This window comes from Phasianus colchicus, chromosome 2 (assembly GCF_987193195.1).
Source record: "Phasianus colchicus chromosome 2, bPhaCol1.hap1.1, whole genome shotgun sequence".
Lineage (NCBI taxonomy): Eukaryota > Metazoa > Chordata > Aves > Galliformes > Phasianidae > Phasianus > Phasianus colchicus.
The window spans coordinates 89,730,105-89,746,834 of record NC_143437.1 but is presented as its reverse complement, the minus strand read 5'-3'; the positions used below and the strand labels follow the sequence as shown (position 1 = coordinate 89,746,834).

The window sequence follows — 16,730 nt, the reverse complement described above, 5'->3', positions numbered from 1 at the left end:
TGTACTGACTTTACTGACAGTTACCAGTAATTGGAACTCACACACATGTACACAACAAACCTGAAAACAGTCTAATTCAGAATCTGAATTCCATCCACTAAAAATTGCCTGCAGACGCCAACTCAATTCATAGAACTGGAACAAATTAACTTTTAGGTACTTGATAGCTGGTGACAGATGTACTTTCATAACATCTACCAGTTGTCCTTTGAGGAGTTTGCATCATTTTGTTTTCAGATCTCCTCATGTCTCATATTATTTTCTCATAATATCCAGTGATCTTACAGTCTTCCAGAATTGTGCTTATTTAAAAAAAAAATAAGTATTTTTATTTTTTCTTTGTTTGAATTAAGACACTTTGAGACAGAGATTATAATTATTTACATAAACTACTCTATATTTTTGCCACTCTATATTTTTGTTTATTATATGAAGAATCATACTTTTTTACTAGCTCACTGTACTTTTATATGACTCTCTAGAAATGAATGGCAGCTATTATTATTAAATAGAAACATTTTTCTTTCTTAAAATCCAGCTTTCTTCTGTCAGCCCTCAAAATATACCAGTGATTTGCTTAGAAAAAATGACTTGTATTGATGTTCTTAGTATGTTGACTGCATCAGAATCAGCTGCTTCAAAGAAATTTAATAAGTAATTATAACAGTAAAAATGCAGTAGCGAGTTTTATTTTTAGTTTTAAATGCACATGTATATATCCTGATGTTATCTTGATCAAGCTTACTTACTAAGAATCATTTTATTATACAATTAGCAGTAATATTTTCTTAAAGAAAAGAAAAAAAAAAAGTAGCTAGTTTTCTATTCATATATATGGAAAGCTATGGAAATGTTTAGCAGTCTTAAAACTTGGGAACAATAGAACTCTAGGTTCAAACTGAATATGTGGGTATTCTTGTAGTGAAATATGCACACTTTAAATTGATTTATGATAATGTGCACTTGATTATTCAACATTCATGGTCAGTGTTAAGAAGCCAGTGTTTTTTCTAAGAATAATCTAGCTGAAAATACCCTAAGATGTAAAACTTCTATTTAAGAAAAAATGGCAAATTCCATACAATACTGGCTTCTCTTTCATTGATTATATAAGCCCAGGTCATTAAAACATAATTACAAATACTTCTCTTTTTTTGCCATAAAAAAATGTATGTATGTATTTTATGACTACATACAGTGTATGACTTTTACAACATTTTCCAGATATAGAAACATACTTTTATAATAAGTAAAAGAAACAAGACAAAGGGGAGTGTCTTTCTTAATTAAATAAAACTGTATTTAAAACAACTGTCTTAAGACAATCCATATAGAGGCAGGTGTGTGGAATTATTTGACATTCCAGAAGCATTTTGTCAATAGTAGCTGATCATATCCACTTCAAATAGTGATGATAATATGATCTCATCAAACCATATACAGATACTGTACAAATTTTAAAAATCCAATCCTTTAGTTTCTCACAAAAAAAAAAAAAAAAAAAAAACATTTTGCTCAACCTGAGCATGTATTTACTGATTTTTAAAAACAGCACATTTAAAAATTACATTTTACAATACTATATTACAGTTTACAGCTTATAAATTATAAAAAAGAACTTAAAGTTACAATAATAAGAAAAAAAGCCCTTAAAGCAGTTTGGAGTACTCTTATAAAGGCTGTTTCCACCAAGAGCCCTAAATTTTGTTTCTTTACCCTGGCAGACTATTAAATTTGTATCTTAATAAGGGCAAGTGTACAGTTCAATAATTGTATTTACATTTTTTTCTCACAAGACATTCTGATCTTATTTTCTCCCACAGTTCTAACTACTCTTCTTTTTTATTTTAGTTCTCTAAGTAAAAAGAAGTGCATTACTTATATCTTCAACTTGGATTGAATCCGTTCAACCCAAGTGCTTTCTTCTCTTCCCAGTATTCTGAAACATGCCATGTGCTAATAACAACTTGATGAATGAAATGAAAGCATGTGACCACCTACCCACACACCTTGGCAGAGGTGCACTCCATACACGCCGACCACCACCCAGGCAGGTAAGTTTATTAGCACCTTCCAAGCGATATCCAGGGAAACAAGAAAAGATCAAGGAGTCTCCAACACCAAACTGAAAGCCAATTCGCCTGCTGAAGGCAGGAACACCAGGATCATCACATGGCTCCAGATCATATTCTGTAGACAATAAAACAGACTATATAAATAAATGCGACAAGATTTCCGCATGGGTTGGAGTGGAGAAGCTTGCCAAATTAATTGTAGTATGTCATTACACACTGCTTCAAAAACATGCATTTCAGAATCATTTTCTCTACTAAAACCAGCACTATATTTCTGTTATGGCAATATATACAGTAATTATGTTTCTACTGCATCCCACCCACACTAGATTTATTTTTTCTAATTTCAAAGAGCTGTAATCAGCTTGTACTATAAGTGTTTTACTATAATTTTGTTTAATTACATCTTCAGTATATTATTCTTGGTTCATTTGGTCTGAACTTCCAAACAGCTTTAGAAGTGAGACAGTTTGAAAATTCACTGTGTAATGAAGAGAATTTAACAAAAAAAAGGAAAAAAAAAAAAATCAAATGTAAGGTCATGAGAATTGAAAGACTTATGGCCACAGTTTAAAAAACCATGCTTCATTTTCCTAAGTAAAACTGTCTTCTTAACCTAGCAAACTGTTTGTGTGCTTTTTTGAAATCAAACAGGCATCACCCAACTGAAAACAAATATATATATACATTTTTCTAAATAAGTCTTTAAGTGTTTGAATTTGTCTCTCTTCTGTAAATATGAACCGGAAATATCTGCAAATCTACAGAAGCTTAAAATCATTAGAAGCAGTAAGAGTGAAGCCCTCAAATGCCCCCTAAGTTGTGCAATTGTTTCTTCACCATTACTTAAATGTACATAGTAAATGTATACGCAACAATATGTCCTAGAATTCCTGTTATTCTCAGAAGGAATGATACTGTTGGACTAACAGTACAGTATAGATATGTTAAATCATATGTTTCCAGAACTTAGAATTTTACCTGCAGGACCTGGTGAGATTTATAGTTTATTTCTACTACTCAGGATCTTCCCAAATGAGAGCAATTATATGGAAAATTCTCTATTTTGTTCAATAAAGTCAGCTTATTAGTATAAATATATACTTTTTTTTTTTTTTTTTTTCTAATATCAGCCTTTGATTAAAATTCACCTGTGATTTTGAGTTAACACACTACTGTTTATTTACAGTTTTTTCCCTTTTACTGAAACAGTTCCAATTAGTTTCCTTCTTCTGAAGACTTACTGCTCTTTTTTTTTTCCCCTCTATTTTCTTCCAAGCCACTTTTTCTCATAGCTAATAATTCTCTGGAAATGGGGAAAATTCCTTAAAAGAATTCACCAACATCTTCTAAATGTCAGCTGATCTTCTAAGATATAGACTATACATTTTAAATTTCTTTTTTATGGGTGTTTTATTACATTTTTCCTATATACAAGTACAAATATCTGGAAACAACTTCTGGAAATTTAGCATGATATAATATCTTACCTGAAAATGTTATGTTGAAACCTTCATAAGAAATTGAAAAATCAGATATAAATCGAAGTTGTGCAGTAAAGTTTCCAAAGAGGCCAGCTTTAATAGTAGGGGGTAAGACTGAGCCAGTTAACCTGGCTACTGGTTCTGTGAAGCTGCCATCTTCAGTGATGAGCAAATAGTCATGAGAGCTCTCAAGATGAAAAGTATGAAATAACAGCTGCACACCTATAAAATTATTAAAAAGAGAGAAAACGATTTCACAGAAAGTTATTCTGTTTCATTAATCATAGGTAGCACAGAAAGTAAAAAGTAAATGATTTGGGAAGATCTTTAGAAAAAGTCATTAATGAAATCAAAATCTGAAATTCAGAAAAGTGAACTTGCAGAAAGCACAAGGACTCAAACAAAGATGTTTTTTAAGCTGACCATAAATCACTAACTCCCTTAAGAGAATTCACAGGATTTAGTGTGATTTGTAAACAACAATCTGAAAATTTAAATTTGCATTTTCCAGAGTTTATGCAAGATTCTGTAGGTCTCTTATTTCTAATCTTTATAACTGTCTCATTATTAAGCTAGCATTCACATTTTAATAATTCACTATATATTATGTTTAACTGTGTTATATTTTTTTACATTTCAACAGGTACAACACTGTTTTTTTTTTTTATTCTAGACCTCAAGAAAATGCCCATACACAATGACTAAGGCAATGTAAGTTTTATGTACAATATACATATGAGTTTGTAGAGGCTAGACAGTCTGTCCTTCACTCAAGTAACGACTGCCTTTCGAGTTGTCAGCTTCCAGTCTGACAACGAATTGAATTTTCCATTAAAGTTAGCTTTTCAAATATAATTATTTCCTGAGGGCAGAGGAAGTCTTAAAAAAATGTTCACACATTTTACATTTGAAAATGCCATACTAGTCTTAAACAAAAGTCCGACCTGTAAGAAGATTCTGAATAGTAGAAACTTCCAATATATTTCTCAGAGTAATATAAAAAAAAAATCTAAGGCTTTCCTTGCCATAGGAAAATAATCAAAGAATATTTCATTATATTTTGATTCAGTGTTATCATTTGTACTTTCTAGGCTTTTATTTTTTGTTGGTTCTTAAATGCATTGCAATAACGGATAAACTGCTAAGCTTAACTATGCATTCAAATGTTATTCTACGGTGTACACAACATAAAGATATAAGGTTTTTGAGCTTAACCATGTGATCCTAGCCTGAAATCTAATGTACTAAAACACAGATCAAATTTGCTGTTTCGTGCTTAATAATGGAGGACAGTTATCAACAAGGCCCTGGCAGTTTTCACCAAGTATTTTAGTTCTATTTAATGAATAACAACATAAATATATTCTAGCTCTTCTGCCTTCTACCTTTTTTTTTTTTTTTTTTTTTAATAGGGACACATTATCTCAGTTCACTGTTAAAAGAGTATTGCTTTTTCAAAATAAAGACAAACTAGAAACACTACAACATTTGGAAGCATTTATTTTGAGAAGTTAAACTTCAGAAGAATAGCTGATAATATGATTTAAATGGATTCATAAACAACATGTTGTGTTTATTAAACACAGATATTACATATACATATGGAGTTTGTATTAGATTCTTACCCTTGCCATGTGACACTTCAATAGTCCAAGTGCAGTTTAAAGAGTTTGGATAAAAATCCGGAAAACCTGGAGAAAGAATGGTTCCACTTCTTCCGTGAATATATCCACCACATAATGCTTAAAAGAAGAAAAAAAAAGGAAAGAAAAAGTCACACAGTCCTGTTCTTTATTTTAAAAAAGAAAAAAAATCCTGCTCAGTTTTTTTTAACAACTCTAAAAACTGAAAAATAGGGTTAAGTATGAAACTCTGAAGTTAATTTGTCTGATTTAAAGAAATTTAAATTTGACAACTATTTACTTATTCTTAAACTAGTCTTTTGTAGGGAATGTATTTTTCATCTACAATCTCTTCTGTTAACTAGCAAGATACCAAAATAAATAAAACAGTGTTCCTAAATATTGAGTATTACTTCCTATTATAACAGCATTTAAGAAGTAGGATTAATCTTCTTGTGTTTGTGTTTAAACTAAGTCACACATCAATATCCTACAACCAACTTTATTGGGCTATAGACTCATAAAGTTATTTAATGCTATTTGCATATGTACATATATATATATAAAAGAAAAGAAAAGAAAAAAAAAAAGTAAGAAACAAAATATATATATTCCAAAGAACAGAAAAGCTTTTTTGCTATTTGGCTTTGCTTGTGAAATTCAGAGAAAAAAAAAAAAAAAAAAAAGAGTACTTTCCTCTCTTTCAAAAGTTCTGATTGTACCTTCTTGGGTATTTTTAAAGACACAAAAACTACACTAGAAAACATTTTATGCATCCTGGCATTTTGCTAAGCAAAGCTGGTCAAATTTGCATGGGAAATTAATTAAAGTTTAAGATTTGCTTTGCTGAATTGCTCACTGATCTTATAAATACAGCATGACTATGCTTTTCCCTCATCTGTTTCTGTCCAGTTTTTTTTTTTTTTTCTTCCAAATTTTAACATAATAAATATTTTAAATTACAGCAACAAAGCATTCGGTAGCTTTTAGTTTTCCTCCTCAGACAGAGCAATAACCTTTGTCATGAACTAGATGGAAATATACATAACAAACATTGCAACAAATCATATTTACGGATAGAGGTATAAAGCTGGCATTGTAGCTAAAGTTCTGCTTTCATTTCTTTCTAGATTAAGATAATTATTAAAGCTTTTTAAATTGTTAGAATTTACATATTTTTTACATATACTAGGGCTGCTCTAAAAGTAACGTCTCCAATTTTATTATGTTGATCCACAACAGCAGAGGCTGATGATGGTGGTATGGCTGAGTCTTTCCACCAGTATTCACAGAATCACAGAACTGTAGGGTTTGGAAGGGATCTCTACAGATTATCAAGTCCAACTCCCTGCTAAAGCAGGTTCCTTACTGCAAATCACAGATGTAGGTGTCCAGGTAGCTCTTAAATATCTCTAGAGAATGACACTCCACAACGTCTCCGGGCAGTCTGTACCAGTGCTCCATCACTCTGACAGTGAAGAAGTTCTTCCCTGTTTTAGTAGGGAACTTCATGTGATCCAGTATCTGCCCACTGCTCCTTGTTATACTATTGCATCCCACTAAAAGACTCTGCCCACATCGACTTGACTCCCCGACTTTAGATGTTTATAAACAGTCATAATATCCCTTCTCAGCCATTTCTTCTACAGGCTGATGAGCCCCAGGTCTCTCAGTCTTTCCTCATAACGGGGATACTTCAGGTCCTTAATCATTTTTACTGCCCTCTGCTGGACTCTTTCTAGGAAAATAATGTCTTTTTTTAACACGGAGCCCAAAACTGGACACAGTATTCTGGATGTGACCTCACCAGAGCAGGGAAGAGGAGGAGGATCATCTCCATCAACCATACTCTTTTTAATATACCCCAGGATAACACTGACCTTCTTGGCCACAAGGGCACACTACCCGCTCATGGCCAACCTGCTGTCCATCAGGACATCTAGGTCCTTCTCTTCAGAGTTCCTCTCCAACAGATCAGCCCCTAACTGGTACTGATGCATAAAATTATTCCTCCCCAGATTCAAGACTCTACACTTCATCTGGTTAAACCTCATCCGATTCCTCTCTGCCCAGCTCTCTAGTCTGTCCAGGTATCGATGAATAGCAGCACGGACTTCCAGTGTGTCAGCCACTCCTCCCAGCTTTGTATGATCCTTAACTTCCAGAGGGTGAACTCTATCCCTTCACCCAGGTCACTGAGGAAGATGATCCCTGGGAGACACAACTAGTTTAAGGCCTCCAGCTAGACTCAACACCACTGATCACAAAACTGAGCTCTGTCAGTCAGCTAGTTCTCAATCCACCTCACCATCCACCCACCTATCTGATACTTTCTTAACTTCTTCACATAGATGTTGTGGAAGACAGTGTCAAATGCCTTGCTAAAGTCAAAGTACACAATATTCACTGCTCTCCCCAGCTGGTCATGACATCACAGAAGGCTAAGATGCTGGTGGGACTTGATTTCCCCTTGGTGAATCCATGTTGATTTCTCCCGAGAACCTTCTTCTCTTCCAAATGCTTAGAGATGGCATCCAGAACATGCTGTTTTATCAACTTTTCCGGGACAGAAATAAGGCTGACTGGCCTGTAGGTACTTGAATCGTCCTTTTTTGTCCTTTTTGAAGCCTAGTGTGATGTTGATTATCCTCCAGTTCTCAAACACCCCTCCTGTTCTCTATGATCCTTCATGATCATAGAGTGTGGTTCAGCAATCATAGAATCACAGAATCACCAAGGTTGGAAAAGACCTACAAGATCATCCAGTCCAACCATCCAGCTCTCACCAACAGTTCTTACTAAATCATGTCCCTCAACGCAATGTCTAAATATTCCTTGAACACCTCCAGGGTCAGTGACTCCACCAGCCTCCTGAGCAGCTTGTTCCAGCACCTGACCACTCGTTCAGATAAGTAGTATTTCCTAAAATCCACCCTGAATCTCCCCTGGAGATTCACCTGCATCAGCACTCATGGGTTCATGATTTTGTGTGTGTCGATTTTGGCTAAACACTCTTTGATCAGGTTCACTTTGACCAAGTAAAGACTTCCATTCCCCAGATTTTCTCTTACCTCCAGAGTTTACAATTCCCGACCAGCAGTCTAAGTAGGAAAAAAAAAAAAAAAAAAAAAAAAAAAAAAAAGGCATTCAGCATTTCTGCCTTCTCAGTGTCTACTGTTATCAGGACACCCAACCTCACTCAATAACGGACCCACACTGTCCCTAGTCCTCCATTTACAAGTGACATATTTTCAGAAGTCTTTCTTGTTATTCTTGGCTTCCTTTGTCAGATTTAATTTTTTCTTACATCCCTGCAGACTCTGATAATGTTCCCATACTCTCATGCAGAGAGACTTTCACATTTCATAGACCTTCTTCCATTTGAATTTATCCTTGCTCCTTGCTCATCCATGCAGGTCTCCTGCCACCTTTCCCTATTTTTATACTCTTAGGGATGCACTGATCTTGAGCTTCAAAGAAGTGATGTTTAAGTGTTGACCAGCTCTCCTGGGTCCCCTTACCTTCCAAGGTGCTAGCCCAGGGAATACCTCCAAGTAGGTCTTTGAAGAGGTCAAAATTAGCTCTCCTGAAGTCCAGGGTTGTAATCCTACTTGTTGCTTTACTTCTTCCATAAAAGATCCTGAATTCCACCATTTCATGACTGCTACATCCCAAGCTGTCCCCAACCTTTACAACCCCAAACAGCCCTTTCTTGTTAGTAAGAACAAGATCCAGCAGCACATCTCTCCTCATTGGCTACTCCACCATCTCTGTTAGAAAGTTATCTTCAGTGCACTGCAGAAATGTCCTGGATCGTGTGTGCCTGGCTGTGTTGCTCATCCAACAAATATGTTTATGATTGAAGACCTCCATAAGAACCAGTGCCTGGGGTCACAAGGCTACTTCCAACTGTTTGTAGAAGACTTCATCAACTTTCTCTTCCTCATCTGGTGGCCTGAAGGACTCTCCCACAACAGTATCACCCATATTAGCTTGCCTCTTAATTCTCACCCACAAGCTCTCCAATCATTCATCATTCAACTCCAGGTGGAGCTTGATACATTCTTGTTGCTCTGTCACGTAAAGAGAAACTCTACCTCATAGGCTTGTCTTTCCCAAAAAGGACACAGCCATCCATGACATCATTCCGATCATGTGAGCTGACCCACCATGTCTCCATGATCACAGTGAGATCGCTGCCTTTTGACTACAAACAGATCTCTAGTTCCTCCTCTTTATTACCCATGCTGCATGAATTAGTATACAGAAGCTTTAGGGAAGCAGAGGGTGCAGATAACCCTTGAGGGATACAAGAAGATTTCCTTCCTAATCTATCCCATTCTATTTCATTTTGTTGCCATGTGACAGATAGCAGCAGAAGGACAATCTGTCAAATGCATGATTGTTCATTAAGTTCCTCCAGGAAGAAAAAAAATGCACCTATTCGTTGATGCTTGCTCAATGCTTCTGGAGACTAAACAGTGGATGTGAGCACAGTGAGGTGGTGGGTGATATGTTTCAGCTACCTCAGCTGTTGCAGATTTTAATGAGCATGTCATGCAGGCTGTTATTAACTACTGGTGAAAGCACATAGCTAATCATGGTGACTACATTAAAAATTAGTTAATTCCATAGTTCATTAAAAAAAAAAAAAAAAAAAAAAAAACAGAAAACTTTTCAACAATAGAAAGAGCACAGAAAGATTTGCTAATACATTTTAGCATTTGCCTTTTTAAAAAAAAAAACAAAAGAAAAAAGATGCACAGTCTCATACTGCATATCCATGAAAGCAACCTCTATGACTTCCCACATAATTTATTTCTTCTGGTAATTAAATTAAACCCATATCTACCATTTCTATAAAGAGAAACATGCCTCATACAATAACAAGAACAAAGACATGCATACGTATTTTCAGTTTTACCACTTCTGTACTATCTTGGCTAGTCTACTAGACATTTAGAAGAACATAACCTCTAAACAGTTTTATTGTTCCCCAGCTTCACCATATCTTGCCTTTTCTACAGTTACTGAACTGCAGATTTCTAATGTACTGAATATATATCTGTAAATTTCACTGCTCCTCAGAGATATTACTGACTGAAAGTTAATACAGAGATATGAAGTAAAACCTTTATTAACAGTAAAATTAATTTTTAAAAGTATGGATCTTGAAGGTAAGAAGCAGCAATGACAAGTTTAATTAGATCTTGAAAATAAGAGATCAGCTTCCTTGGACTTCTTCCATCTGATGAACATGACACTTACCATCACAGCTGGGTAACGCATGATTCCACTGATGGTTTCTTTCACATATGAGTGGTTCTTCATCACTCAGTGTATATCCTGGATCACAGCTGAAAGTTACTGTAGAACGGATATTAAAGTTGTTTCCATGGCGATGGCCATTCACAGGAATTCCTGGGTCAAGGCAGGAATCTGATTCCAGAGTAACACCTGAAAACACAAAATTTTATGTTTCCCCCTTTTTGAGACAATAGGCAGAAAAATCACAGACAAACACAAATCAATAAGCAAGATGAGTAAATAAATCCTAAAGAACACTTGTTAGCATTGCCTAAAAACTAGTGTGAGATATAAAGGGCTTTGTTTAGTTGCTGTTGGGACAGTTTTTCAATTGTCAGTCTCGTGGAATAGAGAATCTTAAACTAAGTAGGAAAAAAATAGAGCTCTATATTTGACCAACCAATGGAAAAAAGAGACCACACAAGCATTGAGCATTTGCATGTCTTGGAAGATGTTAATTTTAAAAAATTAACATGAAATTCAGAACATCCCAACTTGAAAGGGACTGAAAAGGGACTGAAAAGGTTTACTGAGTGCAACTCCTGCCTCCAAGCAGGACTTTTCAAAAATCAAATACTGTTGTCTGAGAATGCTGTGCATAGGCTTCTTGAACTCCAGCAGATTAGCGCTGTGACCATTGCCCTGGGGAGCCTGTTCCAGTGACTAACCACCTTTTTTGTGGTCAGAGCTAATCTAGTATATAAATTGTCCAATATAGTCCATTTTGTCTATTCCATTTTTGCTGAGGTGGGGTAAGTCAACTTTCTTCCGTAGAAGTAGTCGTTACCTTAGCAAACATTACAGTATAAAAAAACCTATACTTAATAAACTAAGAAAAACTTGTAAAATTCTACAGATACAATCTAATGCATCAAAAATAGAAAGGTAATGAAAGCTATATAGCTATATAATGTTTATCTGAAAGAAGTAGTGTGGAGTAATTACACTGTATAGAAGAGTCTATACAGTATATGACAAATAAACCTGGAACTACACATTGAACAAGGGAAGGGGTGAGAACTCATTATTTAGAGTAAAGTCACTATTTATCCAGGGCTACCACATAACATTAAGGATTAAGTAAAGGTAGTTTCAAAGAAAGGAAGAGATTGACTTACAAGGGCATAACGTAAACGTTTTAGAATTTGAGGATATGAGGATTAGAATCAGAACTACAACTGAAAACATGAAAAAAAAAAGATTTTATCTTACTCGGAGAAAGATTCCCCGTACTCTCCAGCTACTTTTCCAGTTAAGAATTCTGCCGTAAGGTACCTACTTAAATGCTAGATGAGTAAATTTCTTTTAGATGTGACTACATGTTCTCAATGCATACAGAACATTACAGAAGGGAAGCCAGATTCCCTTTGTTCGGCTTAAATGGATTAATATAGACTCAAAAAACTGTTTTAAGTACACAATATTCATTGCTATAAGTGGCATAAATAAATATTAATAGCACATTAAACTTTAACATTAATACAATATTTTTTTCACAAACTATATACTGTGTTTTGAGGTATGTTACAGTAGATGGAAGTCCATGGCAGGGCGCTTAAAATTCTTTCCTCTTTAAGCACCCCATCACCCCTTTCACAACACATATACTGTTTTAGGATTCCAAATCATATATAACAGGTAAAATTTTATTGGTTTTGTTTTGAAATGATAAAATATGACTTTCCAGGTATTTTCAAGGACAACAGAAGGTGTAGTAATCCTTGCAGCTTCCAGCTTTGTAATTGAAATAGTGGTGCTGTATATAAAGAAAGTCAGCTTGGGCAAAAAGACTTCACTTTAAGGAGAAAATATTCAGATTTGATGTTTGGCAAACATACACAGACCTAAAAAGAAGGCACTTTATATTGCTTCTTTGAACATAGTTTTTTTGTTGTTTTTTTTTCTTTCTCAATGGGAGATAACTTAAGACAAGCTTAATAATAGGTAATGTCGAGTCCTGACTCTAAAAAGACAACCTTAAAGTATACATGAGAAATTTTGGCATCAAGTGATAAACTGTATGTCCAGGGTTTGAAAAATTACACTATTTGTAACAAGTGGTTGAATAAATATAAGACTGAAGTCTAGATGAAACTATGTTTCTTTGGCTTTGCTGTGCATCAGTGAGAATGACATAAGCAAATAATATTCTATCCTATAATTTAATCATACTCTTTTTAAAGGAACATAACACACAATCCAAAATCTGCAAACAAACAAAAACTGCAAACATACAAACAAAGCAGATGTGATACATCACTGTATAATTGAAATATATGGACAAGCATCCTTAAAAATTTTACTGTCAATATTGACACTTCATCAAACATTCATCAATTTTCCGGTTTGCTAGCTATATAAGATGCTCCATTTATTATTAAAATGCATATTTTGCAAATGGAAATATAATCAATTTTTTGAAACTGGTTAAATAGTTAGAGTTCATTAGATCTCAAAAGAGGAAATGAATCTGTTGATAAATACAACGATTGAAGCATAAAACAGATATACAGTTTTATTAACTATATACTCATATATTACACTTCAGATAGTTAAAATCATTAGAAAAATGAAATATTAAGGTAAGATTGTTAAGAGATGGTTTAAATAGTGCTCATTGTATGAAATAGATGAAGAAAATAAGGCTGGTTAGAAACCAAAATGTGGCTAGTTCTATAGCCACTGTTAGATGAGGAGCAGTTCCTGTGCTATCCAGTGAAAAGAATACTTTGAACAATAGAAACACTTCAGTTAAATGCAAGAGTGCTATTCTTTGTGAGGCAGGTGTCAGAACACACTTCCAAGCATTAGAATTGGAGGCCATATAATTAAATTATAGAGGGGTCCCAATTTCAATGCATTATTCAGCTAGCATTCATACACCTTGCCCACCTCAAAACAGCATGGACTCGTCCCTGCTACCTGTTGAGAACAGTCTCTACAGTTCCCTTCCAACCCCTATAATTCTGTGATTCTAGCTGAAGTTATCCCTAGAGTTATACCGAGGTACTGAATGGGAAAATGCTAGTTGGAATGGGTTGTAATCATACATGAGAATAGGCTTAAAGTTAAATGGTAGGAATGTCTAAAAGATTGGAGCATTAAAGGTCATCTGGTCCAACTCCCATGCAATGAACAGGGACACTTGGAGGTAGATTTTGCTCAGAGCCCCACCCAACCCAATCCTGTGTGTCCTCAGGGATGGAGTATCCACCACATTTCTGGGTAACCTGCACCAGTGAAGAGAGAAGCAGGTAAGTGAAGGCAGTGAAATGGGAGGGTAGATGACAAAAGGAAAGAGAAGCATGCTGTTATTACAAGAGCTTTTATCATTCTTTCTCCAAAGAACTGTTGAAAAGCTCCTTCTCTAAAGAGAACCTGGAGGGTATTTTCAGCATAGTGGAGACTGCTTATGCTTTGCATGTAAGGATTTCCTGGTACTTTCACAGTACTTTATCACAATATTGTGTAGTATGTTCTTACATTGAAAATGTTTGTTTAATGGTGTTAAGTATATGAATGTAATCAAGCATTTCTGTAAATGTTGCAAAAACAAACAAACAAACAAAAAAACATTTAATCTTACATGTGGCAGTTGATGTTTGCAGCAATTCTCATTAAATAATTAATTTGATATATTTTGAGTGTTTTTTTATATATTTTTGTTACTGAATTTATCTCTGTTTTTGTCGCTAGATATGCACTGTAGATTTTCTGATTTTATCCTAAGAGATCTATGTTATTTATCGACAGTTATCCATATCAATGTCTGAATACATACAGCATTTACATATTATTAACTTTTCAAATCTGTATCATTAAAAGAGATTTAAAATAAGCTACAGCAATGGTTATTATAATATTATTTATAAATGCCTTTCAAAACTGATTCTTTAGGAAAATCATCTACCAATTTCTCAAGTTGGATGACATTTGTATTCCTGAAAACCATTGACTTTATCATAATTGTGTTACCTACCTCATTCATCTATTTCCTGAGAACTATAACCTCTGTAATTTCATGGGTGCTTTCACAAAAATTGCCTTTCTTATTCAAGCTCTCTATAGGTTCTTCTTATTACTCAGAATAAAATCAACTGCTGAAAGAAAAAGTTCTTCCCCAATATTCCACTAACATTTTCAAGTGTAATCTGCCACCAAAAGTTTGATGAATTATTTTTCATATGCTGACTATTTACAAAGACTGTAGTTTGAATGAAAAAGTGTAAGAAAGCATTTAGTTTATAATTTCTAAAACTGATTGTGAGCTGTTTGAATCTTCTCAATGCTTTCAACTGAAGTCCACGAAGGCTGCACATTTTAAAAGTTCTAAAAAGTTCTTTTTGAAAAGCAAATCTAAACAATCAAGTTATGATTATTACTGGAAGATTCTCAGGACACCTCCAAATAAAAGTTGATTTTCCCAAGAAAGTATTCAGATACTTTTTTAAAACCTTTTAGTTGATGGTCTGTTCTTCTACACACAAAATATCTTTAGCACAAGCAACCTCTACAGTGAAGTCTACAAAAGCAATCAATTTTGACCTCATCTGTTCCCAGCAGAATATGCAGAATCTCCACTGAATCATTCCACCTGGTTTTGCTCTTTGAAAACTATGAGTTCATCTGCTTAGTATTTCCATTCTTGTTACTATAACTACATTTCCCCAGTATATAATATTTGTCAATAAACAGATAAGAATCAAGAAGGGACCCATGTCTGATACCCATCATAGAAATGCTTCACGAGCTCCAAACAGTGACTAGCAAAAGGATAGAGAACCTAGAACAAATTTCAGTTATGTCATATGAACATTGCATGGACACAATGCAGATGATTTTTGCTCTCAGGGAAAAGTAGTGCCAAAAGAAAGCAACGTGACCAGAGATGCAGTGACTGACCTTGTGAAGCAAACACCCCACATACGCATGAAGTGTTTAGCAAACTTTTTCTGTATAGCTTAAGCTGCAGTATACACCTCATTATGGTTTCTGACAGGTAGGCTATTCTTTGTTTCACAGTGTGGAAATTCAGAGCAAGATTCAACTTCAAGATTCAACTGTACATTACGGAAGTCATGGGATCTGACCCTTCCGGATGTGACGGCCTCTTACTACCTGGCAGTGCGTGCTGGAGGGTGCTTTCCTAGCCGTTCCAAGCTTTTCAGGTTTGACTCGGTCTCATGAACTCTCTCTCTCCTATTTATTTATTAGTCTCAACTTCAATTACATTATATTATATTGTGTTATCTTGCATTCTGATATCATAGTTAGTAAAATAAGTTTTCCTCCATAGATTGTTGCCACTGTTGCCACTGTTGCCACTGTTTTGTTTTTTTTTTTTCTTTCCCCTCCCTTCCTTCCTTCCCATTTTGTGGGGCTTGGGGGGGGGGGAGGGGGGGGAGGGGGCAGGGGCCTACTGTCCCCCTGTCACGGGCATAGATTGATTTAGTTAACTCCGTGACACACTAAACACATGTATTCTATTCAGTATCTACATGAATAACTACACTATCATGTAACACCTGAGAGTTTAACATATGTAATTCTATGTATCTAATTTTAAAGAAAATAGTGTTACAGTGATTCTAGAGTTCAAAGGGAGACACTATTGTGCACTGAACTGCATTGTGGAATCACTATGGCTAAGGCGCAATTCTGCTCTGTATTGCAAAGTACATTAAAAAATGGAGAAAGAATGAGAGGCAGTGAAGGAGGGAGAAGGGGAACAAACAAAATCAACATATCTTTACCCTGAAGGGTAAGTTTCTAAAATGGCTTTCCATTTGGCTAAACACCTAGGGCAAAGAGCGTTCTGCATAAAATGCAATAACTCATTAAGTAAAATTTTCCAAAATGAACTAATGGCTTCATAGTTATCTGTCAGTACACTTTAAGAGTAAACATAATTTGCCCTTATACAAATATAAATACCACCATATATTTGTTCATATCTCTTTGTACATTTTCAAATTGAATGTTATTTTCAAAATTAAATGAAAAGATGTCAGAGAAATATCAGACTTACTCTCATAGTGAATTAGGAAGCCAACACTGGAACGACTGTTATCTGTAGTGAAGAGCAGATACATGTAATTGCCAGTACTGATAAGGAACTGGGGTGCTTGTGTTCCATGGTATTCTCCAATTAATGGTGATGAGTTAGCTGGTCCATCTCTGACTTCCAAAGTATCATAATTAACTTCAGTCTGAAATCTGAGAAGAAATATATAAGTCTAGTA

General features: G+C 34.9%; 1 protein-coding gene across 1 annotated transcript in view; it reads right to left on the bottom strand.

Moving 5' to 3' along the window:
• CSMD1 (CUB and Sushi multiple domains 1) overlaps positions 1 to 16,730 on the bottom strand; it is a 1,018,930-nt gene that overhangs the window by 203,516 nt on the left and 798,684 nt on the right. The window contains exons 17-21 of the mRNA XM_031611018.2: positions 16,517 to 16,704; positions 10,450 to 10,638; positions 5,185 to 5,301; positions 3,566 to 3,781; positions 2,002 to 2,190 (exon numbers count right to left, since the gene is read on the bottom strand). Of these exons, the coding sequence (XP_031466878.1) occupies positions 2,002 to 2,190; positions 3,566 to 3,781; positions 5,185 to 5,301; positions 10,450 to 10,638; positions 16,517 to 16,704 (899 nt within the window). The remainder of the gene's footprint in view (positions 1 to 2,001; positions 2,191 to 3,565; positions 3,782 to 5,184; positions 5,302 to 10,449; positions 10,639 to 16,516; positions 16,705 to 16,730) is intronic.